Source organism: Leopardus geoffroyi, chromosome C3, assembly GCF_018350155.1.
Source record: "Leopardus geoffroyi isolate Oge1 chromosome C3, O.geoffroyi_Oge1_pat1.0, whole genome shotgun sequence".
NCBI classification, from domain to species: Eukaryota; Metazoa; Chordata; class Mammalia; order Carnivora; family Felidae; genus Leopardus; species Leopardus geoffroyi.
In genome coordinates this window covers 53,443,953-53,470,914 of record NC_059338.1, presented here as the reverse complement: position 1 = coordinate 53,470,914, position 26,962 = coordinate 53,443,953, and the positions used below count along the sequence as shown (strand labels likewise).

At 42.7% G+C, this 26,962-nt stretch overlaps 1 protein-coding gene and 1 non-coding gene across 7 annotated transcripts; one reads left to right on the top strand and one right to left on the bottom strand.

Annotated features, from left to right (window-relative positions):
- Positions 1–6: 6 nt before the first annotated feature.
- Positions 7–25,600, top strand: ZBTB37 (zinc finger and BTB domain containing 37). Of its 6 annotated transcripts, none has more exons than XM_045452864.1 (5): positions 1,029–1,289; positions 1,824–2,022; positions 3,089–4,048; positions 5,537–5,636; positions 10,680–25,600. In XM_045452864.1, exons 3-5 carry the CDS (start codon positions 3,126–3,128, stop codon positions 11,166–11,168), a joined length of 1,512 nt encoding a protein of 503 aa, XP_045308820.1. In that variant the 5' UTR covers positions 1,029–1,289; positions 1,824–2,022; positions 3,089–3,125; the 3' UTR covers positions 11,169–25,600. The 6 variants fall into 6 exon arrangements, with proteins under 6 accessions (XP_045308823.1, XP_045308824.1, XP_045308821.1 ...); XM_045452863.1 differs by having other exon boundaries at positions 1,030–1,289; positions 3,092–4,048; XM_045452867.1 differs by lacking the exon at positions 1,824–2,022 and having other exon boundaries at positions 7–1,289; positions 3,092–4,048.
- On the bottom strand, positions 571–650 carry LOC123587106. Its single transcript, XR_006707161.1, has one exon. It is a non-coding gene; the product is annotated as a small nucleolar RNA SNORD74 (small nucleolar RNA).
- Positions 25,601–26,962: the final 1,362 nt, after the last annotated feature.

The window sequence follows — 26,962 nt, the reverse complement described above, 5'->3', positions numbered from 1 at the left end:
TTAACCCGTTTCTTACCTGCCCATCAGAAGCCATCAAAAGCCACTTTGCATTCGTGCCCAGCACCATTTCTAGGGAAAAGATTAGGATTCTTAAAAATAATCATTTTGTTCTGGGGCCCCCGGGTGGCTCAGTCCTTGAGCGTCCAACTCTTTATTTCTGCTCAGGTCGTATCTCACCGTTTACGCTTAGAGCCCTGCGTTGGGCTCTGAGCTGACAGTTGGCATTTTCTCTCCCTCTCTGCCCCCCGCCCCCCTCGCTTGCTCGCTCTTCCCAAACTTTAAAATTAATCATTTGTTCTACAATCCAAGCATATTTCTTTTCTATCACCTATACCACAGATCGTTTACACCACCCATAATTTCATGACTACAAAAAGAGCACTTAATAGTTTACAAAAGGAGCAGTGCAAAAAGTTAAAGCTGGAAACCACTTAAGTAAATAATGGTGCACTGCGGAATGCAGCCATTCAGAGAAGCACGTGGACTACCCCAACTGCCGGCTTTCCTGAGCAAAAGGCCGAAGGAGGCCCTGGCCGAGATTAACAAAGGCCCACTCGGGTGACTCGGCACGCGCCGCCATCAGAGCCGTTGGCGTTCATCAACAGTCTCAGATGTCCCTACCAACGCAGGCTTCATCACAGGCAGGGAACGCGAGCCCACGGGTTTTTCCGCAATTCTGCCCGAGCGGTAGGATTTAGGCCGCGCCCGCACCCAAAACGTAATCTTCTATCATCTTCATCTTGGGAACCCTCCAAAGGCCCGCGACCGGCCTACAAATACCACTTAGTTTAAGATGACTTTAACTACCAAGAGCTGAAGGCCTCGAGCCAACAAGCCATTATGCAAAATGATCATATACATACAAATCACCAATTCCTAGCCTCGAAAGACCGAGATGGGGGCCAGGCGCCAGTATATAAGGACGCTTTTTCATGACGTCATGACGCACCCTCGCCGGCTTCAGCTCCTCCCCGTCTCCTCCCGTCATCTCTTCCTCCTCCTGCAGCCACACCTCCTTCCTCTAAGCCCGCCCCTTGGCCCCGCCTCACCCGCCATTGTGGGCGGTGACACGACAGCCCGCGTGACTCAAGGCTCCCGCCCTCCGACCGACTGAGAAGGAAGAGAGGGGAGGGGGCGCGAGGGACGGAAAGCGCTGGGGGAGGGGAAGGGGGGCGGTGTAAGGGTGAGTGATTTCCTTCCGGCACGTCGCCCGCTCCGGGGGAGGGGGTGGGGGGTTTCACTTCCGGGACGGTGTTCCGGCCCATTCCGGCCCATTTCCACCCCCGGAGGTAGGTGCTGCTCCTTGACTGGGCTCGGGCCCCGCACACCGGTCCCGCTGCCCTGCACCGGGACCGCCTTGTCCGGGCTCCGCCGCAGCCTGCTCCTGGGGCGCTCAGCCACTCCCCTTCACCCCACCCTCAAGGCACCGGAGACCTTCCACCCCCTTGGCCCCGGGCCGGGCTGAGCTGCCGGACCCGCCCCCTCGCCGGGCCCCTCCCTCAGGACCCCGGGATGGGCGGCCCCCTCCCCCACCGCAGCCCGGACACACCCAGATACACACACCCACCTCTGGGCTGCTCCCCGCCCGCCTACGCTCACCGCCTGGACGGGGTCCCGGGGCGCCGCCCCCTTCCCGGTGCTCTGCCCTCACCTGATTGCTCGCTCCCCGGCCCCAAGCCTTGCTCCCCTCTCCTCCCCCCGCTCCTCGGTGACATTTCGCCCTTCTGTCAGTTTCCCACTACCCACGCTTCCTATCGCAGACTAAAGCCACTCAAATACCGGAGTGGCCAACCCCATGGCGTTCCCGATTCTCCCTCTTACAGCTCTCACCCTTCCAATGCCGACGGTAGAGAGAGACCTTACTCCAGGGGCTTCCTCCTCACTGGGGAATTGCCGGAAAGAGCAAACAAAAAAGGCGCTGGTGTAGGCTCCAAAATAAACACATCTGAATTCATGATGGCATCGACAGAGGCTCTTATTGGATTAAAAGTTTCAAAACAAACAAAAACGCTTTGGAAAAAGGTCAGGTTGGCTAAAGTTGGTTCTTAAAAGCAGTGTATACACTTCCCTATTTACTGATTGTGTTGTAAGTGCGGGGCAATACTGTGAGCTTGTCAGGATCAGTTCTGAAATTTTAGATTTTAGCTAACTATGTAATGTCTTATAAAGTTACAGATAAATGGAAACATGTTGGGCTCAAGTCAGCGTCTTCCTGTTGAGATTTACACAAACTAGTGTCAACCATTGAAGGCTATTGGATGCAGTTATAGGCATAATGTTTTCAGCTGTTTAAAGAAAAACTTGTGATGTAAAAATATTGGCCATATTGATAAATGCTCTATTTTCTACCAGCTTTGGGGAATTACATTTCAGAATCAGCATCATCACCACCCTGAAACTCCCAGCTTTGAATTTAGATAGAAGCAGTGTACCTACCCTTTCTTAATTCTGAGGTTGAACATCTTCAGGTTCTCTGCATCTTCACTGAGTTCTGACACAGCTGTGGCATGTTTCCTAACCTAGACCTTGCTTCAGAGTCCTAAACCCAAGCCTTTTTGTGAGGGCTCTGACTCTCAAGCTTCGAAATAATGGCTTACATACATTCATGTGGGATGAGTCACCTTCTAAATAATAAACATAACTTCTACAGCATGTAGTAAAATATTAGCAAGAGGGATCAATCCATTAGTGTGTAATTAATTACATTTATTCAAAGAGCTGATTTGTTTCCTCCTTCAAAGTTATCACAGGATTTTATATTCAGTGTATGAATACTTTGTGATTAAAGAAGAAAAAAAAAGAACTGTCACAACTGGTTTTCCCCCTTCTGTTCTGTTAAACTTACGTTTTGATGCTGCATAGCTTATTAGTAAGGGGAGTGTGATCTTAGGTCGACTTTGTAGAAGTCTAGCAGTCACATTTGGGTTGTTAAGGGTATCTTGTTTCCATATCCAAACATAAGGGAAGTTGTCTCTTTTTACTTGGAGATTTTGAAATTTTACCAAAAAATATTTTTCAGTAGATTTGAATTGGAGAGCATGGCAGGAGTGAAATTCAAATTATTAATGAACTCGGTTTCCTCTTTCAGCAGGGTTGAATGCCTGCCTACACCCTCAGGCACGACCATGGAGAAAGGTGGGAACATACAACTGGAGATCCCTGACTTCAGCAACTCTGTCCTGAGCCATCTAAACCAGCTGCGCATGCAGGGCCGTCTCTGTGATATTGTGGTCAACGTGCAGGGACAGGCTTTTCGGGCTCACAAAGTGGTCCTGGCTGCCAGTTCACCCTATTTCCGGGATCACATGTCCTTGAATGAGATGAGTACTGTCTCCATTTCAGTCATCAAGAACCCTACTGTTTTTGAGCAGCTCCTTTCTTTCTGTTATACGGGGCGGATATGCCTGCAACTGGCAGATATCATCAGCTACCTGACAGCTGCCAGTTTTCTGCAGATGCAGCATATTATAGACAAATGTACACAGATCCTGGAGGGGATTCACTTCAAAATTAATGTGGCAGAGGTTGAAGCAGAATTAAGTCAAACGAGGACAAAGCATCCAGAAAGGCCTCCGGAGTCTCACAGGGTGACACCGAATCTAAACCGTTCCCTTAGCCCACGACATAATACTGCAAAGGGAAACCGGCGAGGTCAGGTTAGTGCTGTGTTGGACATCAGGGAGCTCAGTCCTCCTGAGGAGTCCACCAGCCCTCAGATAATTGAACAGAGTTCTGATGTAGAGAGCCGGGAGCCCATTCTTCGAATCAACCGAGCAGGACAGTGGTACGTGGAGACGGGAGTAGCAGACCGGGGGGCCCGGAGTGATGATGAAGTTAGAGTTCTTGGGGCAGTACACATCAAAACGGAAAACCTGGAGGAGTGGCTTGGGACTGAGAATCAGCCTTCCGGAGAAGACGGGAGTAGCGCCGAGGAAGTCACAGCCATGGTGATTGACACCACCGGCCATGGTTCTGTGGGGCAGGAAAATTACACTCTGGGATCTTCAGGAGCCAAGGTGGCTCGGCCAACAAGCAGTGAAATTGACAGGTACGGTTTGTTTTCTTTGTTCGTCTAAACGGCTGTCGTGCAGACGTCACTAACGCAGGCCCTCTGTGTGGCACAGAGTGTGTCTTCCTTACTTGATGTTCTTAGCCAAAATAAGTTGATGTTGAGGAAACCGGAGGTGTGTCAAAAGACTTGCGTTCTTATTTCTTTAAAGCAGGAAGCTCCTAGTCCTGAAGTATTCACAGTGTTGTGAGAACTATGGTAAAGTTAGACACTTCCATGAATCAGAATAGCAGCTGCAGCCACGCTAGGATCAGTAATTGCCAGGGCCTCCTCGGATTTCCAGGCAGGGAGCTGGTCATCAGCTGGGAGCCTGGCAGCAGTGCCCTTCCTTGGTATGTTATCACACAGGTAGGTGGCCTGGGGGACTTTGACTTTCCTTTGTAGCACTGTTCACTTTTCTTTGCCCCTGTCTACCACAATTAGAGGAAGTAGGGTACCAGCAGTGATCGTTCTTTTTAAATTAGTGTAATCACAGTAATTCCAAAGAAGGGCTTTTTGGATAGTTTTTCTTTTCTTTTCTTTTCTTTTTTTTTTTCATTTGTCATTTGATAATACCTTTCCCTGTTTTCTTTCATCGATGACTGCTGCTACCACAAGCCTGAGAGTCTCTTTTTTTCACCAGTGCTACTATGCCCTATTCTTCACTTTTCTTTTTCTAACATATTGTAGTTGTCAGAACATTTTTGGGGGAGTGGAAGTAACAATTTTAATCTAAGTAAATGGAAAGAAAGCCTCAGTTGAAAGAAAGAAATATTACCAACTTCGATTGGTAATATTTGTTTTTTTCCCCACTCTTAAAAATAAATTAAAATTGCATGAACGTTGAAAACTAAAGAAGCTATTACTTTGGTTCACATCTGGCCTTAAAAGAGGCATATGTGTCACAAATTCAGAGGGCATATCCTATATCCCCTGTAGGTGGTCTCTTCTCCTCCTGTCCTTAACCGTTAAAGTATCCTTGGGGACAGTACTTATTATTCCCCTGTGTTAGCACCCTTTGTCCAGTGTTAGAACTGTATCAGAAGTAATAGCTTTGGATGCAGAGATTTTCAACTTCCATGATCTGTATCAGCAGTCTGAGATCTGTAACAAGTTACCATGGGGCGTGGGAGAGGGAGCAACCAAAAACCTAATAGTTACATAGAAGAAACAAAATCATAGACCCAGTTTTAATTTATGCTTTTATGGTCTCCCAGTCCTCAAGGACAGAAGCTTGTATTTAGCCTTAGTGTCACCGGGCCATGTGGTCTCTCTGCTATGCCATTTTGTATTTCTTAAATTTACTAGGGCAGACCTCTTTTAACCTTAAGATCTGATATTTACTCTATGAAAGTATTTCTTAGAAATCTGTTGTTCTGTTTGTTCCCCCTTCCTCAGCCATGGGATAAAAAGGGGTAGATGTCATCATTTTTTAAGTTCCTTGACGCTATTTTTCTACTAGTCCCCTTTTTGCTCCTCTTCCAACAGATTTAGCCCCTCCGGCAGTGTTGTTCCCTTGACGGAGAGACACAGAGCCAGAAGTGAGTCTCCTGGGAGAATGGATGAGCCTAAGCAGCCCAGCTCCCAGGTATGTAGTGGGGTTAGGATTGCTCAGTGGTTGAAGAAATTGCCACGGTGTGTGAACAGAATATAACGAATAAGAAAGGAAAGGTACAGGAAAGGTAACAGTGACCCCGTTAAATAAATACTGTATTCGATGACTTGTTTCTTTCTTACTTGTGGGCATGCAGGAAATACACTTTTGGTGTCAGCAGAGTTTGAGAAGTAGAAAAGATAAGATTGTGGGACTCTTCCCTGGTTACAGGAACCAGTCTGTATTCCTGAGAGTAATATAAAATAACCCCTGGAAACTACATGCAGGTAATTTAAGACTTGGGATAGAGAGAGTCTGATTTTATACTCTGTGGGCATAACACTACGTAATTACTGATTTATATAGTATTACGTATTTGTAAATAAATTGCTTATGCACTTTTGTGTGTGATTGCTTTTTTTGTATGGTTCTTTTCATTTTTTTTTCCTCCTGAATCTTCTGTGAGACTAAAATGTTCTAGAAAGGATAGGAATAATGTTTTCCATCTTCTTTGCAACTCCTTAGCAAGTAGTTGAAGTAGTTGGTTGATATTTTTGTGGGGCGCCTGGGTGGCGCAGTCGGTTAAGTGTCCGACTTCAGCCAGGTCACGATCTCGCGGTCCCTGAGTTCGAGCCCCGCGTCAGGCTCTGGGCTGATGGCTCAGAGCCTGGAGCCTGTTTCTGATTCTGTGTCTCCCTCTCTCTCTGCCCCTCCCCCGTTCATGCTCTGTCTCTCTCTGTCCCAAAAATAAATAAACATTGATATTTTTGTTTGTTCTCACAAGTGTCTATCACTGAAGATTGATTTTTAAAAAGATTGTGAACTCACAGAGTAGAACACAATAAATTGTAAATACCTTTGCCCTTTAAAAGGAAACACTGTTGGGGGCAACACTGGTGGGGGCGCCTGGGTGGCTCAGTTGGTTAAGCATCCGACTTCGGCTCAGGTCATGATCTCACAGTCCGTGAGTTGGAGCCCTGCATCGGGCCCTGTGCTGACAGCTCGGAGCCTGGAGCCTGCCTCAGATTCTGTGTCTCCCTCTCTCTCTGCCCCTCCCCTGCTCATGCTCTGTCTCTCTCTGTCTCAGAAATAAATAAACATTAATAAATAAATAAAGGAAACACTGGTGGATTAAGATTGGGTAGCTAACGTTTTTAGCATCTGCGTTATATGATAATATCTTGTTTGATTTTTACTTAAGTCATTGGATGTGTATTGTGTACATAGTATAGTAACAGTAAGACTTGTTAACTTGCATGTTACCATGTGAGGGTACCAGAAAAGGAATGTATTAGAATTTTTTAGTTTTTTATTTCTTTTTAATGTTTATTCATTTGGAGAGAGAGGTAGGGGGGAGGGGCGGAGAGAGAGAATTCCAAGCAGGCTACTCGTTCTTCGCACAGAGCCTGACTCAGGGCTCAGGCTTACAAACCGTGAGATGATGACCTGGGCCGAAATCTAGAGTCGGACGCTCAAGCCCCTGAGCTACCTAGGCGCTTCAAGAATTTTTTAGTTTCAGTAAGATGTTAGAGAAAATGTGAGGTGCCTGGGTGGCTCAGTTAGGTGGCTTCTGACTTCAGCTCAGGTCATGATCTTGCAACTTGTGTGTTCAAGCCCCGTGTCGGCTCTGTGCTGACAGCTCGGAGCCTGGAGTCTGCTTCAGATTCTGTGTCCCCCTCTCCCTCTGCTCTTCCCCCACTCGTACTCTGTCTCTCTGTCTCTCTTTCAAAAATAAATAGAAAACATTTGAAAAAGTTTTTTAAAAAAAATGTTAGGAGCTTGGAGGAAAAGTAACTTTACTCATATAATTAGGGCCCCTTTTCTCTTCACCTCTCAGGTAAGATGCAGTCACTATTGTGCAAATACGTGCTGCGTGAGACAGACCACGCACTTTCCGGGTGGGTAAGGCAGACTAACAAGAACACAAAGCAGGGACAAGTCACAGAGCCGAGGCTTCTGGAGCAGTGCTGTGGGAACAGAAGCGCTAACAGGCAACTGCTAGAATCAGTGTCTCCTCAGGAAAGTGTTACTCAGAGAGATGAAATGCACTTTTTAAATAAGCGGCTAGAGGGGCACCTGGGTGGCTCCGTCGGTTAAACGTCTGATTTTTTATTTCGGTTCAGGTCATGATCTCACAGTTCGTGGGTTCGAGCCCCACATCAGGCTCTGCAGTGACAGTGTGGAGCCTGCTTGAGATTCTCTCTCTCCCTCTGTCTCTGCCCCTCCCCTGCTCACGTTCTCTCTAAGAATAAATAAATGAACATTAAAAAAATTTTCTTAATTAAGTAGAGATAACTTATTCTTATGTAGATGGGATAGGGATAAATATGGGAACTCTGCAAGGGTGTTTGCCTGAACAAAGCAGAAGGTACAGGCTATAAAGCCATGGCAGATAAGTAATATTGTCTGGAGATGATATTAAGAGATGAGTTAATATACACCTTAATATGTGTGGAAGTTCACTATGGTGAGTCTCCACCACAGTTATTTTTCCCTGGCACAGAGAACCGAAACAAGACAGGGGCTTACATTACAGTTACATTACAGTAAGAACAAATTCTGATAAACTTGGAAGAGCTTCCTGATGACAGGAATGATTAAACTGCTATGTTTACTTCTTTACTTAAAAACATCCTGTGGCTTTTTCCTTTGTCTGCCACATGAAGGTGAAAATACTTGGCTTAATTCTCCAAGTAATTATAATCTTTTTAACCTGGCTTCTTCCACCACTCATCAGCATTTATCAGAACTTCTCTGTATGTCAGAACCACATCAAACTTAACTCCTGTCTCTGTACTTCAGTCTGGGATACTCTGTTCTTCCCAGGTGTCTGGGCTCCCCCAAGACCCAGCTCCTGGTTCCATGTGCCCTAACTAGCCCAGGCCTCTTTGATCTCTCCTTAAACCACGGTAGCAATTACAGATGATATGGTATAATTTTTCCCAACTCTGTACTGACTCATAAAAATTATTCTTTTTCTAGTTGCATGAATTTTATGTGTCCTTCTACTTTGAAATTTCCTTGAGGACAGAGTTCTCATTTTCTAATCTTCTAATCTTCATTGGCCTTTTTAGGTGGCCAATAAATAGAAGATGTTTTATCACTAATTTTGAGTAACTAAGGTTACTTAGTAGGTGATAAGTAAAGAGGCATCTCCTAAATAGGGGGTTATTTGGTTGCCTGTGAAATTTCCAGTTTTGGAGATCTTCAAATAAAAATGAACCAAATAGATGACTTTTTAAAGTCCTTTCAGTTCTTTGAGTCTGATTAGTAATTCACAGTTAAGATGGTGAACATATTTGAAGACCATGTCAAGTATCTAGATGGAATTTTAGACAATATGGAAATCGTTCATTTATATGAAATGTATTCGTTATATGGAATACTTCACTTAAAAAGAACCTTAAGGAGGGGCGCCCAGGTGGCTCAGTTGGTTAAGTGTCTGACTCTTGATATCAGTGCAGGTCTTGATCTCAGGGTCGTGAGTTCAAACCCCACGTTTTAATTCAAAGGAATTAAAAATTAAATACATTTTAAAAGATAATGTGAAAAGATCTCACAGGTAACTAAACTACATTGACTTTGCATATGGACAATACTGGTATGACATTACTTAAAAGTTAGGCGGGTTTTTTCAGAGACTATTCCCTCAAGATTATGAATAATATTGTGAGTTTGTAATGTTTAATAATAGTTAACATTTACTTGGCTATAGTAAGCACTTCGTTGAATTAACTCATTCATGCTCATTGCAAACTACTAGGTAGATGCTATTATATTCATTTTACAGATGAAGAAACTGACACAGAGTAAATAACTTGCTCATGGTCATACAATAAGTAGGATGCAGATTTGAATCCACGTTTCAGTATCCTTAATTGCTATACAGGATAATAACATGCATTCAGAATATTTCAAGGTACCTTTATTGTGTTTGATTCTCATGAGAATTCGGCAGAGCTGGCACCTTTTAATTTTGTGGATGAGAAAACTAAGCCTTAGAGAAGTTACTCTGTGCTTTGTCCATGGTCACCCAGGAACTTGTGGTGGGATAATCCCTAGTCCTTTATGTGAGTTCAGTTTTGATTATCCAGGGAAATGGAGCAGAAGGAAACATAGAAGACAAATCAGAAATCATCTAAAACCTCAGTGTTACTATTCAACACTTGGCTTCACGTACTGCTTCCCAAACCTGCTGAGAACTGCTTCTGTTGGAAATGCTGAAGAGCACTGTCTGTTTACATATGTGAAAGGAGACAAAACACATTTTGAGAAATTAAAGAAAAGGACACAAAACCAATTGCTAGTTAGAGGAGTCTTCCAATTAATGCAGAGTCAACTTTTGCATTGGTACTTTAGCCTCTGCCAAACAACTGTAATTGCCTCCTATATGTTTGTTTGTTTTTTTTAATGTTTATTTCTTTTTTGAGAGAGAGCCCCTTTTTTGAGGGGAGGGGCAGAGAAAGAGGGAGAATCCCAAGCAGGCTCTGTGCTGTTAGCAGGGAGCCCGACATGGGGCTCAGTCCCATGAACCAGGAGATCATGACCTGAGCTGAAATCAAGAGTAGGACTCTTGGGGCTGGTGGGTGGCTCAGTCGGTTGAGTATCTGACTTTGGCTCAGGTCATGATCTCACTGTTCATGAGTTTGAGCCCCACATCGGGCTCTGTGCTGACAGCTCGCAGCCTGGAGCCTGCTTCGGATTCTGTGTCTCCCTCTCTCTCTGCCCCTCCCCTGCTTGCACACTGTCTGTCTCTCTCAAAAATAAATAAACAAAAAAAAAAAGAGTAGGACTCTTAACCGACTGAGAAGCCCGGCGCCCCCCATCTCGCTCTTTTAAAGTAATGGAATACAGTGTCCTCAGATTGTTCTTTTAATTATTATATTAACATCTGTACTTTTTTGTAGTAATTAATTTCCTGTTTGGGTCTCTCCTAAAAATAAGCATGTTGCCTGGTATGAGAGGTAAAAATAGATTTGATTTCTTTCAATATGTATCCTTACACGTATGTGTTCTTGCTTTCCTCACTGGACACAGGTAGAAGAGTCCGCAATGATGGGAGTAAGTGGCTATGTGGAGTATCTCCGAGAGCAAGAAGTATCTGAGCGGTGGTTCCGGTACAACCCCCGTCTCACCTGCATCTACTGCGCCAAATCTTTCAATCAGAAGGGGAGTCTGGACCGCCACATGCGCCTGCACATGGGAATCACGCCATTCGTCTGCCGCATGTGTGGCAAGAAGTACACCCGGAAGGATCAGCTGGAGTATCATATCCGCAAGCACACAGGCAACAAGCCCTTCCACTGTCACGTATGTGGCAAAAGCTTCCCCTTCCAGGCCATCTTGAATCAGCACTTTCGCAAAAACCACCCTGGCTGTATTCCCCTGGAGGGGCCTCACAGCATCTCCCCTGAAACAACTGTCACATCTCGAGGACAAGCTGAGGAAGAGTCACCTTCACAAGAGGAGACAGTTGCTCCTGGGGAAACTGCCCAGGGCTCTGTGTCCACCACTGGGCCAGATTGAAACATGGAGGGGGAGGGGGCAGACCCTCTTCCCCTTTGGGCCGTAAGCAGCCAGCATGAGGGCCACGGGCTGGTACTTAGATTCACAAAACGCCACATCACTAGATCGGAAGATACTCCCAAGATGTTGCCAAACTAGAGGATCAGCAACATACGCAGAAGCACGAGAGGCTCTTCCCCTCCTCCTTCCCACCTCATACTTTGGGAAATAATCAAGTAAATCAACTTTCTAATTCAGGGATCAACAGCCTTGGTTTGTTAACTTTATAAGAAAAAAAATTTTTTTAAAAAACAGTGATAAATGGTCATTTATCTACCAGTCATGTTTGAACACTGTACTTGGGTCCATATCATCCTGGTGGCTGTAATTGCCCAGATCTAAAACACAGCAGGAGCCTTGGTCATCTGAACCAGCCAGCCACGAGAGAGAAGGAAGTAATCGCGACGGTGACAAGAAGGAGGAATTTCTCCTCTTCCTTCCCTGCCAGAACATGCAGTTTCACATTTCAAGGAAAAAAAAAAAAAAAAAAAAAAAGAATCCTGGTGGTTGTTACTGATTTGAAAAGTTAGACCTTCTCTTTGCCCTGATTAGGCATCTGACACTTTGCCTGATTGTTTCATGTAAGCAGCCATCTTGGAGCGGTGTTCTCGTGGGCAGCGTCACCTGAAGCTCTCTAGGCAACTGGAAGGGAAATGAGCAACAAAGTGTTTGCAGTAGGTTCTGCTACATTTGGGGGCTTGAGTTTCATGTTGGGGAAGAGGGGAGCGGGGAAGGAAGTGAGGTTTTGTGCAAATGTCCAATGGCGCAGAGTACTGCAACTTCCTGATTGGTGTTTGTAAACCGTAGTGCTTAAATATCTTTGGGTGTTAGGAAATGGCTCTAGTCCAGATGAATTAATGTGTTAGGCTGACTACCAAAGTTTCATCCAGTCTCTCTGGCTCCGACCTTCACAGAACAGCAATATTCTACATCAGAAATGTCACTTTCTAGTGAAATGAGCCTGGACTGTATTTTTAAATCTACAGGTCTCCATATTTGATAACTTTTATATGAAGTTTTAAACACATTTTTTCTGCAATATTGTGGTTGAAGAAATCCAGCACTATGGTTCTTATTGCAACCACAATTCCATTTCCTTCTACGTATGTAATAGTTTATATTTTCAGGCCAATAGAAGAACCTCACTAAATCCATGTCTCGCGTCTGCAAACCTAGTAATTCATAAACCAACCATCAGCAAATTTGCTGGTGACTCCAAGAGCTTTGCTTTTTAATAATACACTACAGGGCATTTACCAGAAAACATCAGGCACAATCATGTTGCAATAAATTGATCAAGGGATCAATTTGATCAGGTTTGGTTACTTAATCATTCCTAAGATTTTTAAAACTTCAAGGGACCTTTTTGGTAATTCTGGGGATTTCTGAGATTCTTCATCCAGCACTGAGAGTCAGAAAAACTTTAGCAAACGTGTAGAGTTTTAGATGCCCTGTCTTGCATTCAGAGAATGAAGGAGGATTATTAAGGGATGCAGGCAAGTAGATGCAAATAGGAAAGAGAAAAATATATAGCTTCTCTTAATCATTAAATTTTTAAGAGTATTGAAATATGCAGTGGTTTAAGAAATTATCTTGGTGCAGAGGCACAGAATGATTGTAAAAGAGATTCGGGGAGGGGCTGGTCATGCCTGCACTGGTGAGCCATCTGTGAGAATGTTAGTGTGTGCTCCCTTTCTGAGAATGCTTTGTGGTATGTGGAAAGATGGGTGGAACGGAATGGCGTTTCTCTGATGATAGGAAGTTAGAATGCAAAGAGTAACTCACAAACAATCTGAGAATTGTATATACACATAAAGCTGCACCATATTGCTAGAGAGCGGTTATTTTCTCTTCTAGAAAAACGTAGCAATGTGTCTTTTAATAGGAATGCTATGATGCTACCATTTGATGAGAACCTTCCCTTAAATGATACGTTGAAGCTTTGTCCTTAGGAGCTGTAGACTAGAGCATTCTCCTCTTTAGTTGGGCAACAGAATGATAGGGCCACCTTAGGGACCAGCTATGCCCTGTGGGCATAAAAGTGGATTTGAATTAGACTAAAATCTCTCGTGAAACATTTTAGCTGGTAATCACGTCTGTCCATGAACAGTTTGCCATTACTAAATAGGCAGGAAGGTGAGAAGTACAGAATATGCTGCTGTAGATGGAGCTTTTAAGCCTACCAAAAAAATGTTAAGTCCATCCTACTTTTGAGAAGTAGTATGTTGGAAAGTTCTTTATGCTTTGTTAGTTTCTTAGGTTTTCTGTGAGAAAATGGAGCTTTTTAAACTATGACCAAATTGTAAAGGTGAACTGCAGTAATGTTTGTAAAGAGAAAGTTGGCAGCGTTTGTCAGTACTCCATCCAGGATTAGCAACAAGCATTTTAAACGAAGTAGAGACTATCTAGTAGATGTGGAAATGCTGGGAGTGTTTGTTGGGTTCCCTTCCGTTCTCATCCACTTGTAATAGGTGTTGCTGAATTGATACTGTGAATAGAGTGCTACCTGGTCTTCTAGGACCACATCAGCACAATCGTGTTGGCTGGTTCTCACCTCCTCATTGGCCTAGCCCGGAGCCATGGAATTCATTCATGAACATTCAAGCCAGGCTAGCTTTTAAACGAAGTAAAGTTTCTGAAAGCAATTTCCGTGTTAGCTAGAAAAGGTATTAGCATTCTACATAACTATCCAAGATTCTTATCCAGGTTCACTGTGACATTGTCCTAGTTCTTAGTTAACATCACTGTAGGGTCATAGTAGTAGTAGTGTTCTATCTGCATTAATGAATAGCTGTATCGGTGTGTGCACAGAGGATACCTCTCTTAAGGATGTACTAGATGGACTGTAGCTAATGCTGAAAACTCATTACCAAATCTTAACTTGCACGTGTCACCTTGTGAAGGGAACTGCATTAGCATTGAGAGCTAAATCATCAGTAAGTACTTTAATGCCATGAAAATAGCAAACACTGGGACTGTTTCCATTCATTGAGTGGTACTTGATAGCAAAGGAGCTACCCAATATTCTCAGCAGAAGAAGAGAGACGGCAGTGTCTTAATCTGCCTTCGTTCTAAGAGGTACCTTTTATTCTCTCTGAACTCGGATACCAGGATAAATATAGCATTGGCATGAACAGGAACACTGTGCTTAGGCAGAAAGGCTCTTTCTAATGACTTGTTCTCTCTTTACTCAGAACCATATTTACCTCTGAACTGAGTTGAGTTTTATTTTATGTAATTTGCCAACTACCCCCAAGCCATCATTGTACCAGACGGTTGAATCGAATCTTGAATAAGTAAAAATAAATTCATTCCTAAATGATAAGGTTGGAAGCGAAGGGAGATAGCAGTTAAGGAAAGTTTTCTGGTTATTCTATTTTTTGGTATTTTTAGATGTTTCCAGTTCCCTCTACATCAGTAAAACAGGATTTCCAAAGATGTTACGACAGTAGAAATAAACTATTATCTTCCCAGCTCCATAGCTGAAATCTGGCCTTGGTTGGAAGTGGTCTGGTGGAAGAGTGCACTTCATCCTTAATAGCAGAATAGTCTTTGGTCAAGAAACAACTTTTAAAAAAATTTAGTTGTTACTTGACACTAATTTTGTTTCTTTTAACTGGTAAAAATTCTATTTTGTTTGACTAGAAGATCTAATTTAAAAAAATAAAAACAACGGTTAATGGAAAGGAAATTAAACTGAACAGAGGCAACAGTCTTCTTAATCATAGTGGAAGGCATTTAATCAGAAAGGAGTTGGAATCCTGGAAGTTTTTCTTTTTTCAGATACAACAGACACGTTTGTTTGTTTGTTTGTTTTTTCTTTCTCAAATGCCATTCTCTTTATCTACTTACTGGTTTAAGGCATAATCGAGAAGTTCTTATTGAACTCATTTTTGAAAACGGGGCTCTTATGTCATTTGGGAAAGAGTGCAAAATATTGAAGGTATTGTAGTTGTTGAGATTTAGAAAAGGGACACCAAGCTATTAAGTCAGGTAAATCCCTGAGTTCGAGAGGATGCCCCTTAGCATATTCCTAGCATTTGTGAATTAGATCAGTAAACCGCAGCCTCCAGGGCCAAATCCTGAGGCCATCTGATTGTATAAAGCGATAGGAATACCTGTTCTTCACGTATTGTTTATGGCCACTTGCTATTGTAATGACAAAGTTGGGTGCTTGTGGCAGAGACCACATGGCCAGCAAAACCTGAAAATTTACTATTTGTCACTTGACAGAAAAGTTTGCTAACTCCAGAATTTTGTCACTCCTGCCATTTTGTCTTTGTAATAGTTTGGTTGAGGTTTTAAATTCTTGTTGCCATATATGCATCAGTTCCTTGAAAGAGCTTACCATCTTTTCCTAGATCTTTTTCTCAGAACCCTGTTTGTGTTCCTTCTTAATGATTCCCATTGCTTTAAAAGCATTTAGAATAGCCTTATGATCTGTCCTTGCCTTAAAGGTGCAGGTAGATCAAAGTTTAGGATGGTAGTTACAGATGTAACAAAGTAATTTAAAAATATAATTCCCATGCATAATAATGTAGGGTTAAATGAGTACCATGTTTACATAAAATACTGTAAAAAAATTAATGTTTTATAAGTAAGTTTTGCCATTCCTCTGAGTTAACTTGAACTGGTTTGCATAATGATGACAAGAATGAATTTATTTCCACTAATATTAAAAATTAACTTCTGTTATGAATAAGTGGTTTGATTCTTACCCAAAATACTGTCCTTCTAGATTAGAAACCCCTACCCTTTCCCTGTCTACAAATCTTCATTTTGATTTCCTCAAATAAACTCACTCTGATCCATGTGGAGTAATAAAAAGCCCAATGTTCTTCCCTTCCTTTTCTTTTTCCCCCAATGAATGTTTTAAAACAATGAAATCTTTGAAGATTTCAAATTCCTCTTAGCCCTATCTTCCGACGTCTGTTACTGTCTATGATGTTTCTAAATATATACTGGGCTATTATTTATTTGCTTTCCGAATGTTCATTCTTACTGTTCACAAAAAGCTTATTTATGCCAGATGTGCAAAAATGGAAAACGTTAGGATGATTATAAACAGAATTCCTTGCAGGAGGAGAATATAATTGTTCCCCATATGGACACCATGCATAGACTTCTGAGTTAAATTTATCTGAACAAAATGTTCTAGGCCGGGCTGACACAATGCAGTGAGTTTCACTTGTACTTTGTCGGCAACCCCACCCATACATACAGAGTTTGGGTGAGTGACCTAAGCTCCCGTAGGGCACCTCCTTCCTAGTCCTTCTTCAAGTTGTTTTTCCCCATTTGATATTCATAAGTTGTATATGAAATGTTCTATGAGTAGTAGATAATCCTTACCTGTAAGGTTCTAGGATGTTTGCCTTGCTGAGATCTGCCCTCGTCTTAGAGATTTTGGAGTGTTGCTTTTCTGATTAACTTGCGATTCTGATCCTTCTGGCATACAGAACATTGGCTATAGACAGCCCGATGCGTCCTCTGCGTGCAGCTTTCTGTGAGGCCTGGGGAGTAGCTGCCATTTCTGTATGAATGCGTTGCAGAACAATTGAGTTTGCCCAGCACTAGCGAGATCTTTGATAATTATCAGTCTTCTGTTTTACCTTCTTTGCTTTCTAGAGTCTGTTTCTGTTTTCAACCCTCTCATTTTTAAGTAGTGCTTTTCCCAGAGCCAGTCTTTTTATTTTGCAGTAAGGAGGTTTTCTTGCTCAGGACAAGCCAAAGTCAGATAGATACTATGAGTACTTTAAGACACCTGACTCAGTTACATTCCAAAGGGTATAATTATTGATAACAACTGTGATATCAAAACCTGGAAAACATTTGTACAGACTATCCAGTTTTGTTGTATAGGCAGCCTACCTTTTCCCTCAACTGCAAGGAACAGCAATGACTTAGAAGGCAATTATTACTTGAAATGTATATCTCCTTTACAGAGAATACATACATGAATAAATTTCTTATCTCACATCTTCCCTGTTATCTATTTAGCAGATATTTCCCATCTTAACAGTTAAGGGCCTACTAGCTCAAATAGTGGAAGCTTTAAATAGCAAAGCTAAGTTATAAAGGCAGAGCAGTTCATGAAAAATAAAACTTTTCTAATGCTTACTTCTTTCACGTCTACTCAGTAAGTCCTCCTGAGGAGGCTAGAACTCCCCATCCAGTTAAGACAGATACACGTACAGCATCTTCTATGGACAACAATACAATTTAGTATACTGTGAATCTTAGAATCTGAATTAATCCATAATGCCAAAAGTCAGAGTATCTCATGGGAAAATGTTTCCTATTCTGTGAAATCACATACCTTAAGTGAGAAGTAGCATACAGGAGAGTCTGGTCCACAAAGTAAAGATTAAGTATTTATTGGTACCAGTGTGCTTGGAATTCATACAACAAAATTGATTTTAGACATAGTTTAGATGTGGCTTCCTATACTTGAGAGTCCTAAATCCACTTGGTTAGAGTCTGGATGTATGCTTTTTAAAAGCCTGCACTTTTCATCACAGAGATCAAAAAGAGGGGGACAGAATTAACTGTACTAAGTGCTTTAGTGGCATAATGGCAGTTAGTCCTCAAAATAATCCTCTGACGTAGTAACAGTAGAACTAAAACGAGCTGAGATTTTGAATGCTTACTATGTGCCAGGCGCAGGTCCGTGTGCTTCATATTGTTAACTCATGTAATCCTGGTGGCGGTCCCAATAGGATGGACACTTATTACCCTCACTTTAGAGAGGAAGAAACTGAGGCACAGAGAGGTTGACCCAGGCAGTCTAACACTGGAGTTAACACTCTAATAGACTATGTTGCCTTGAAGAGGTGTCATTATACCACAATTTATAGATGAAGAAACTGACGAACACAAGGTTACACAGTGGATAAATTGCAAAACCGGTATTTACCAGGCTTGATTCCAAAGCCCAGACTGTCTCCACCACATCATATTGACTCTGTTTACTTACAAAGAGTTGAGGTGAACTGGAATAAATAATAGCCAGTAACAGTACTACTTTTAGTGAATTTTCAAGAAAGCATGATTGGAAGATTGCTTCAAAAGATAATGCAATTGGTCTCTGAACAGATGCTGATGGTGAATATTTTTGGAGATATTGCCCGTTTGATAGGAATCACCCATTTGATAGGTCTGGTTGTGAATCAGTTCAAGTTACTACCAAGGGAGAAATTGGAAGGTAGCATTTCCACTGCCTAGCTTTGTAACAAACTAAACTATAGTGACTTAAAACAACAATTTTATAGATCTTGTGATGTTGTGAATCAGAAATTCAGGAAAGGCTCATCCAGGCAATTCTCTTTCTCCCTGTGGCGATGACTCGGGTCACCTGGTGGTGTTCAGCAGGTAGTTGGACTGGTCGGGAGTTTCCAGGATGATCTCATTTGCATGTCTGACACTTTGGCAGGGAGGGCAGGAGTCTGGGCTCGAGGGCCTCCTCTCCCTCCCTGGAGTCTCAGGGACTTTCCATGTGGTCTCTCCATCAGGGCGGTCATACTTATTAAATGGCAGCTCAGGCCTGTAAGAGCCTGGGCAGAAAGTGCCACTCCTCCCTGGGCCAGGCCCAGAGCTGCCCGCAGAGTCACCACCATACATTGGTCAGCGAAGTCACTGGTCAGCCTGGATTCAAGGGAAGAGCACATACCACCTGATGGCACGTGTGTCTGTCAAGGATTTGGGGCCGCTTCAGTCTTTCATAGGTGGCCTTGGGTTTTTGATTTGTCTTGAATTTTCTGCGTTCATTTATTTGGGCTAGTTGTCCGTGCCGTAGAAACCACTTATTTCGTCTGCCATGGGTCAGTAGAGGAGCTAGAGGGAGAATAAGACAAATACCTAAGCACAGGTTTCATTAGCTACCCACCCACCAAGTTTCATTGATCTTACAGCAAAATGTCCATGTTTTTTTCTTTTGTTCCAAGTTCCAAGTTGTGAGCATTTGTTAGTTTGTTGTTTTTTTCCTGTGAAGCTGCAGTAACTGTACATACTGAGCCAGAAGTACTCCAGAAAGAGTAAAAAGCTTACTGTTAGAGAAAGAAGCTTGTTTGTTAGAGATGTCAGCTGTATTTACGTTTATAAATAGGCACAAACTCCCATGGTATGGGAAATTCGTATGGCTACTAAATCTCTTTCGACGGGAGTTTCTGTGGAGTGGCTACATGGTCACATTCTTGAGATCATTTCAAGTTCTGCCTACCCACCCTAGGCCTCTCTTTACTGCCGCCACACCACCTCGGGCACAGTTTTGTGCTAGAAGATGAATAAGTAAGTGCATCCCATTTTTATTACCTTTCTTAGGAGAAAATTCACTGCCCAATTTTTTATGTTGTTGATCCTTTAAAATCAAGAGTTGCCATCAACCTCTCATCTAAGATAGCAGATCATTGAACTGTTAGGATTTTTGTCAGATTTAGGGTGCTTTATTTAAACTCTTGCTGGCTTACACTCATTAGACTATTGCCGTGACAGAAGAAATATGGGCAGAGAATAAATCCTGCTCTGAAAATGATCATCCCCAAACCAAGCTTTCTAAGAGAAGAAAGATTTGGGATTATCCATCCATTCCAAGTGCAGTGGACTCCTGGAGGATTAGCTGCGAGGGCTTCTTGCTAGTTATCCCGAAGTATCATAAAAAGTTCTCTTCCTAGGTCAGGCCTCAGGAATTGCAAATACAGGAAAAGGTACTCAGGGCTGAAGACTTAATTTAGGGCTTTACAAAATGCTTGGAAGAGAAAGAAAAAACGTTGGCATTTGTAGTTGGAGAACCAGGGACAAAACGTTCGAGACGTTTAGGCATCAAGACTAGGTTTTATCATGTAAGGACTGGGGCAGATTTCAGTGAATAAAAATCAATGAGCCTTCACGTTTTCTTTTTTGATCCCCATTTCCACTCTGATGTACGTCAAAGTCTGCTTTGGGTGCCAGAGAAGTCTTTGAAAATATATTCCCAGGGAATGAAATATCTCATGATGATCTGCAGAGAAGTTTCTCGTTCTGTATTTTATGGCTCTTTGGGCCCTCCTCCAGATTCTCTGTCACTCTTAAGTCATCTGGTGGTGGCACAAAAATTTAGCGCCACGGTCTGGATTTGCGGAAGAGAACAAAGTCAGAAGAAGGGAACCTGGAGACTGCCAGCATATTCTTTGTTGTCTGCATTGCAGGTCAAACCATTTCGAGCCAGTCACAACAACCCATTGGGAGTAGAAATTCCTTAGGGTTCCGATTTCTGCTCTCTGCTATATCTTTAAAGCAGGCGTTTGTGACGTACTTGAAGATGATCTACTGAGTTTCCTACAAAGGAATAGAATCCTAACTGTAGTGGTTCTCCAAGAACTACTGCAAAAGCCCAGAAATACGACACAGGGAACAAAACGTAAAATGTGTTTCCTCTGGAAGCCAAGATGCGCAAGCAGAGGTCACTAAGAGTGTGACTGAAACGTACTTCTAGCATAGCTATCGTCCGATAGCAGAGAGATTTAGAATTTATATGGTATTTCTAATATTTTTACAAAAATGATTTTAAATCATGTAACTTGAAGTTTTAAAAACTGAGCCTGTTTTCTTTTTGGAAAACTGGCCCAATAAAAATAACACTAATATAATGCAATTGTATATGCATGTGCATCGAACACAAAGTGGTATACTAAAGATAGTTCATGCAAATAACTTTTGTGGGAAGTTTGGCTATTTTCGTAATATCTTTTTTCATAAATGTATGTTTATAAATATATTTACTCATCCACTATGACCCTGGTAGCATTAGAAGCATTTGTTAGTTGTATCATTGATTCTGAAAATCACATTCTTGGCACAGTAGGCTATGAGAGCTCTTTGTCGCTTTGTATTTTGGCTAAGGAAGTTATTTCTTGCACTTTCTATTTATAAAGATGTTATAACACATTGCACCCACTTAGTGTAGCTGTTGTTTAGAGACAAAAAAGATGTAGGTGTTAAAGTGAAACGTATGTCTAAAAAGCCTGGCGAAACGAGGGACCTCGAAAGAACAAAGTTGGCTTGCATCTACTAAGAAGAGCTGGGGTTGAATATCGAATTTCGATTGCAAGTAGCTGTTGGGGTGGGTGTGCAAGTTGTAATTTTATTGCGAGCTGCCAGCTACGTGTGTGTGATTTTACGTGTGTACGTGAGAAAAAGGTGTCTGGTGAAGGCAGAGAAGTCAATGTAGGATGTAGTCTACCTCCCATTAAAGACTGAGCATATTCCAATATTGCCCTGGAGCCCTCTGGGCAGGAGGCTGGATTCCCCAGCCACTGTCCACCTCATTCTCTTCTGTACTCGCTTCAGCTCCTCTACCTCTGAGCACTTGGCTGAAGAAAGAGTGTGCTTTTTGTAGCAAGCAAAGGAAAGCCGGACACAAAATCTAGGGTTTGCAGTATCACCGTCCCCCTTGTCATGGGCAGATGTTCATGTTCAGCTTTGTTGCCCAAACCAAACAGTGTCTGAATACTCTGATTTAGTGCTTTTCTCTCCTGGCTTCTATTTGGCAAGAACAGCCGGTGCACGTGGAATCTTTCTGTTTTTTTAAGAAACGCACCAAACTCCTTTCAATGATGTAAACATTTTTGTTTGAATCCTGAGGGTTTGTGTGTGTGTGTGTGTGTGTGTGTGTGTGTGTGTGTGTGTGTGTGTTTAATTGCCATTGCAGCCCATTACTGGGAACGTAGATAATTAACCCTATTTTCCCGATAGTGAACCTTCTGCCAATATCTTGACAGAGAGGTTTGCAGGAGGTGGGTTTTGGATGGCTTGTTTTGCTTTCAGTCACTCCAAAGAGATATTCCTATTTTTAATGCCTATACTGTGGTACCGATCACGATGGCCTCCCTTGAATGCTGTGGGTGTCAGGAAATTCAGTTTCAACAGTAAATTGTCACTAGGCACACCGCCTGATCTTTAAATCCAGTTGTAACATTCACCTGACTGTCTGGGGCGTGAGCACACTGAGCCGTGGCAGGTGGCCTACATTTTGAACATGTGTTACAGGCTAGGAAGGACCGTCGGCCCTTTAACAGCTATCCCGGAATGCTCGCCACCTTTTCACTCTACACTGGCTGGTTGTGATGTCGACACAGGGATTTTCAGGTTAAGAGTGAGAAGGAGAGAGTGATCTGTTTTCAGATTTTTGGAGGTTGGCCTCTGTGTTTAGGTACTTGCTGGTAAGTGTTTGCTTTCCTGGTGACTGGGTAGAGCAGGCGATGAGAGGATGCCGTGTGAAATTGCAGATAATGAGCTGGGCGTTCCTCTAGGTGACAACTGACCCAGTCACCTCTGCCCGAAAACAGCGGGAGTACCGAAGGGAGAGGAGACAGTAGAATCACGTGAATCTACTCACCACAGCTGTTGCTTTTCTTTCTTTTGTGTGTGTGCGCAGCACGTGTTTTTATTAAGGCACAGGGACAGGACCGCGGGCAGGAGATTCTGCCCGGCTACTGTTATTCTAACTGTAGAATAATCGTCAGCCTGTAAGCCATGCTCATATCCTAGACTCAGGAATTAACTCCTGCTTAGAAAGATTCTTCCCCCTGGCTTCTCTTTTGTTTGTGCCAAGTCTGTCCTAGGCCTGTCCCCAGCCATCTCTTTTGCTGTAACACATAATTAAGTGCAGACTTACCTAAATCCATAATTTACTGTTGACTGTGTGACCTGTTACAGCCAAAGTGATTTATTTAAAAGCAAAACAAAAAGGTGAACAATGCCTAGGTAATTTCTTTGGGGTGCGTGTTAATTCTGCGAATCTGAGAGGAGGCACAGAGTCTGACCTTTCTTCCCTCTGGCTTGAGTGATCACCGGCCTGCATGCTTTTTATTACAGAGCCAGCTGACCCAAACTAGTAGTTCCCCACCTTGGCAGCACTTTGGGCTCACCTGGGGCATCTAAAAAATTACTGAGTTTAATCAGTCTGCTGTGCAACGTGGGCTTTAAAAGCTCCCCGGATGATTCTAATGGGCAGCCAAGGTTGAGAATCATTGGCCAGGTAATCTTGAGTGGTCTCCGGCAGGATAACCTCAGTCTGGTTCTTTTTTGTCATAAGATACCTTTACTGATACCCCACGCATGGCTCTGAGTTTAAAGTGGGCCAACACTCAGGTGGTAAAGTGGATCATCCATTTGTCCTCAGAGTAATTCTGGAGAGAGATGTTGCCATCCATCCAGTTTCGTCTCTTTACCAAAAACAAAGTATGCAGAAGTAAGCAAAACGATTTCAAACTCTGGTCTCTAGAATCGTCTTTTCTTTGCATATGTGATTTGAGTGGAGATTTCTCAACTCTGATAGCTAAAATAGAGCACTTGAATTTATTGAAAGGGCCAAGCCCAACCTGCCTAGGATGATTTCTAGTTGTAAAACAGGTAGCATTATTAAAGTTAATGGAAAAAGAGAAGGGTCCTTCCTGGGGGTGATGGTGGTACATTTGATAATTTGTCTCTTAGCCTGTCTTCTAAGTGGGATTTCAGTGTAAAGTGACTTTCACTTTTCCTTGTTTTTTTTTGTGAATGAAATGCACTAGCTAAGGCTTAAATATTTCTGAATTTTAGATGACATGTGAAATGAGTCATTTTAGCCTCTTTATTCCAGGATGTCAAGGACCTAACCCAGTAATTCCCAAATGAGGTTCCATACTTTTCTTTGTTCCCACCCCAGGTAGTAAAGATGCCTGCCCATGGCAACTTCACGCCTGGTAATGGGAAGGGGAGAACTGTTTGATTACCTTAAAAGTGAGACACTCTCCCTCCACCGCCCACCCCCCCCAGTCCTCCTGCCACCGCGTTCAAAATGACTAGCTACCAAGTGATTTCTCATTCGTGATAGAAATTTGTGTTTAAGAGCACACAGATATAGTAGTCTCTCTTCTGAGAGAATTCTGGGCACCATAGAAATTTTCATTCATATAATGCCTACAATAATTGATATTTTAAATTTCAAATAGGTGGTGTGTTCAAGAAGGAAAGACTGGATAAGTGCAGAGGACTGAATTAGCATCAAGCTATGACATTTCATTGAAATAACACTGAGGCTCAGCTATTTGCGTAGCATGTAAATGTTGCAGTGTCTTTCAGAGAAAATGCCTCCTATGCCTTAGAAAATTTCTGAAGGCTTCCTGATATGGGGTGGAACAGACAAACAGCAGCCTTTGGGACTTGCATGCATCCAGAGAGTAGCACATTAGGGTTTCATGGTGAAGAGCATTGTGGAGTACTGTGAAACATTGTTGAAATTCATGCAAATCATACCGCACTGGATTTTAAGATTTCTGCGGGGGGGGGGGGGGGGGTGGGTTAGAGGAGGAGGATGGGGAAGTAATGGTAAAAAATATATAGAAATTTGTTTTATGTTTTAAGCAAGGAATGAAACAAATTCCCTATCAGGAATTCTCTATGGACTATGAAGTTCGGTCAAGTTCTCTGCCCTACTGGATTGGCTTGCTGGTTCCTCTTCAACTTTTAAGGAGTCCTTTCTGAAACGGCTACACAAATGCTAGTCTGACTACAGTTTCACCACTCGGCCCCATCCCCCTACTCTCAACAAAAGAAAAACATTCTCAAGCTATAGGAATGTGTTCTCAGTCCGTTAACTTCGTATCTGCCCCGGTCTCTGTTCGCAGTTTTAGCCCACTGCAGGACTTTGTGATCTAATGGCGGGACTTGAGTCCATCTGCCGATTCAGTCAGGAGCCGACGGACTCTCCTCTAAGAAATCTTAAAACCAGAACTCTCCATTTTGGGCATGTCAGCATAAGTGAGTAAAGGGAGAAGTACACTTGGGAGAGCACTTAGATTTCCCGACTCCTAGTAATTCAGGGTGGGGCCCACTCATGCTCTGCCCCTGCGAAGGGAAGAGAAGCTGAGCGTTCAAAGCTAGAAAGTCAAGGTGGCTGAAATTTGGTTTCCTTCAGATGGACATGGTCTGAAAGAAATCTGTCCACCTGTTCTCTATGGTGCTTATATGGTGGGTGACAGCTGTCCCCCATCTACCTGTCCCTGGCACTGTGCCTTCCCACTGGTCACTGTGAAAAGCAGATCACACTGGACTCAGAGGCCAGAACCCAGGACCATTTCCCTCTTCTCATCTTGAGCCCATCACTTCTTCATACAGCTAATAATGTAGCATTTACTTCTCTTTGGAAAACTCTGGGGTTTGTCCCCCAAGAAATAGTATTTAAAGGAAAATAGCCAGAAAATAAGATTTCTGGTGGTAGCTATTAAAGAGACCATAGGAGACTTTCACTTCCCCTCGACTGATACTGATAGCAAGGATCCACATGCCCCCTCTTCCAGAGTTTTTAAAGGCTACCGTATTTGTAAGCAGCAAACTTATGTAACATTTTTTCACAACTTGCTAATCAAAGATTCATATTAAAACCGACAATCAATTTCTAACATGTTGTTATCCCTGAAAGGGAGTGAGGTAGGGTTTTAAAGTGTAGGAACCTACCAGTCTGTTTTTTCCCTTTGAGAAAACAAACATTTGAGGTTTGTGTCTTTTCATCTGAAGCTATTACTCCATTAATAAAGATGCCTCAGAAAAGTCAGTGGGCCAGGCTAGCTGTCTTCCACCTCTGAGAGCGCTGGACTGGGTCTGTGCATCTTATTTCCTTAGAAAATATCTGTTCTCATTATGACCTTAATTATAAATACCTAAATATAGGAATAGGATTTTCCCCTCACCCCACCCTCTTTTAATCATTATCACTTAAGTGTAAACCACACCTCCCCTCACCCCCCTCTCACTGAACAAATGCACTTTAATTCCTAAGGAGAGTGGCTGTTCCCGGCCCTGAAGCCAGATTACTTCAGGAGGAGAGTTGAGGAGGGAGAACTCCTACCAGACCCTGTGAGACAACCAAATTCCTTCATGTAAACACAAATCACACCCATTCTTTCACTGTTCCCACCCCCTGCCACAGGGAAAAAGAAACCACCAAAATGGAAAAGTTTAAAATGCCTACCCTACCCTGATTGTAGAAGTTTCCCTGGGAGAAAATACCCAATATTAAGTTATTTTCTCAGCTACCAAATTGTAAGAAACTTCTAGGTTGTTTTGTGGGAGGCTGAGATTTTTTTTTTTTTTTCATAAGTCAAGTGAAAACACAGAGGCTATAAGCTGTGATTCTGATTTGTGTCATTTCTAAGTATTAGATTTGTTCTCTCAGTTTGACAGGTGTTCTCAGTCTCTCCTCCTGTGGATTCTGCCCTTCCCCTGATGACAAGCCAATAGTCCTGGGTGGGGTTGCATGTCTCCTAGAGCCCCAGAAGCCCTGTTGTGTCGGGGGAGGGGGGAGGGCTGGAGGGTGGGCAGAGACTGGGGTTGGGGGGAGGGAGATTCAGAAAAAGAGTGAAGATATGGGTTTATATAAACATATTTAAAGCAGTTTAGCAAAAGCTTTCTCGTTGAACAGCTTTAAGAACAATGTGAATGAAATCTTAGCAACTTGGTTAGTAATTTGAAAAGTCTATTAATGTATACTTGAAATTCTGTTTGTATAAAAATACATTTTCCTCTTTATTTTAACACTGTGTAAAAGAACATTATGCATGTGAGTGGTTTGAGAATTAAATGGTTTAATACTCAGATCTGAATATCTGGTTTTTCTGTATATAGAGATATGTTCATTTACAATTTATGGATTTTTTTTTTCTTTTTTTAGCATGTTGGGAATACTGACATTTCAGGCTCCCCCTGCCCTTTCAGGACGCCTGCCATCTTTCAAGACGCAGCAGTGA

What these genes read in the sequence shown, in the direction of transcription:
- ZBTB37 (XM_045452867.1), top strand. Translation starts at nt 3,126, where the DNA reads ATGGAGAAAGGTGGGAACATACAACTGGAGATCCCTGACTTCAGCAAC. An exon ending in ACAAGCAGTGAAATTGACAG is followed by an intron (nt 4,049 to 5,536) that starts GTACGGTTTGTT and finishes CTCTTCCAACAG; the next exon opens with ATTTAGCCCCTCCGGCAGTG. An exon ending in CTAAGCAGCCCAGCTCCCAG is followed by an intron (nt 5,637 to 10,679) that starts GTATGTAGTGGG and finishes CACTGGACACAG; the next exon opens with GTAGAAGAGTCCGCAATGAT.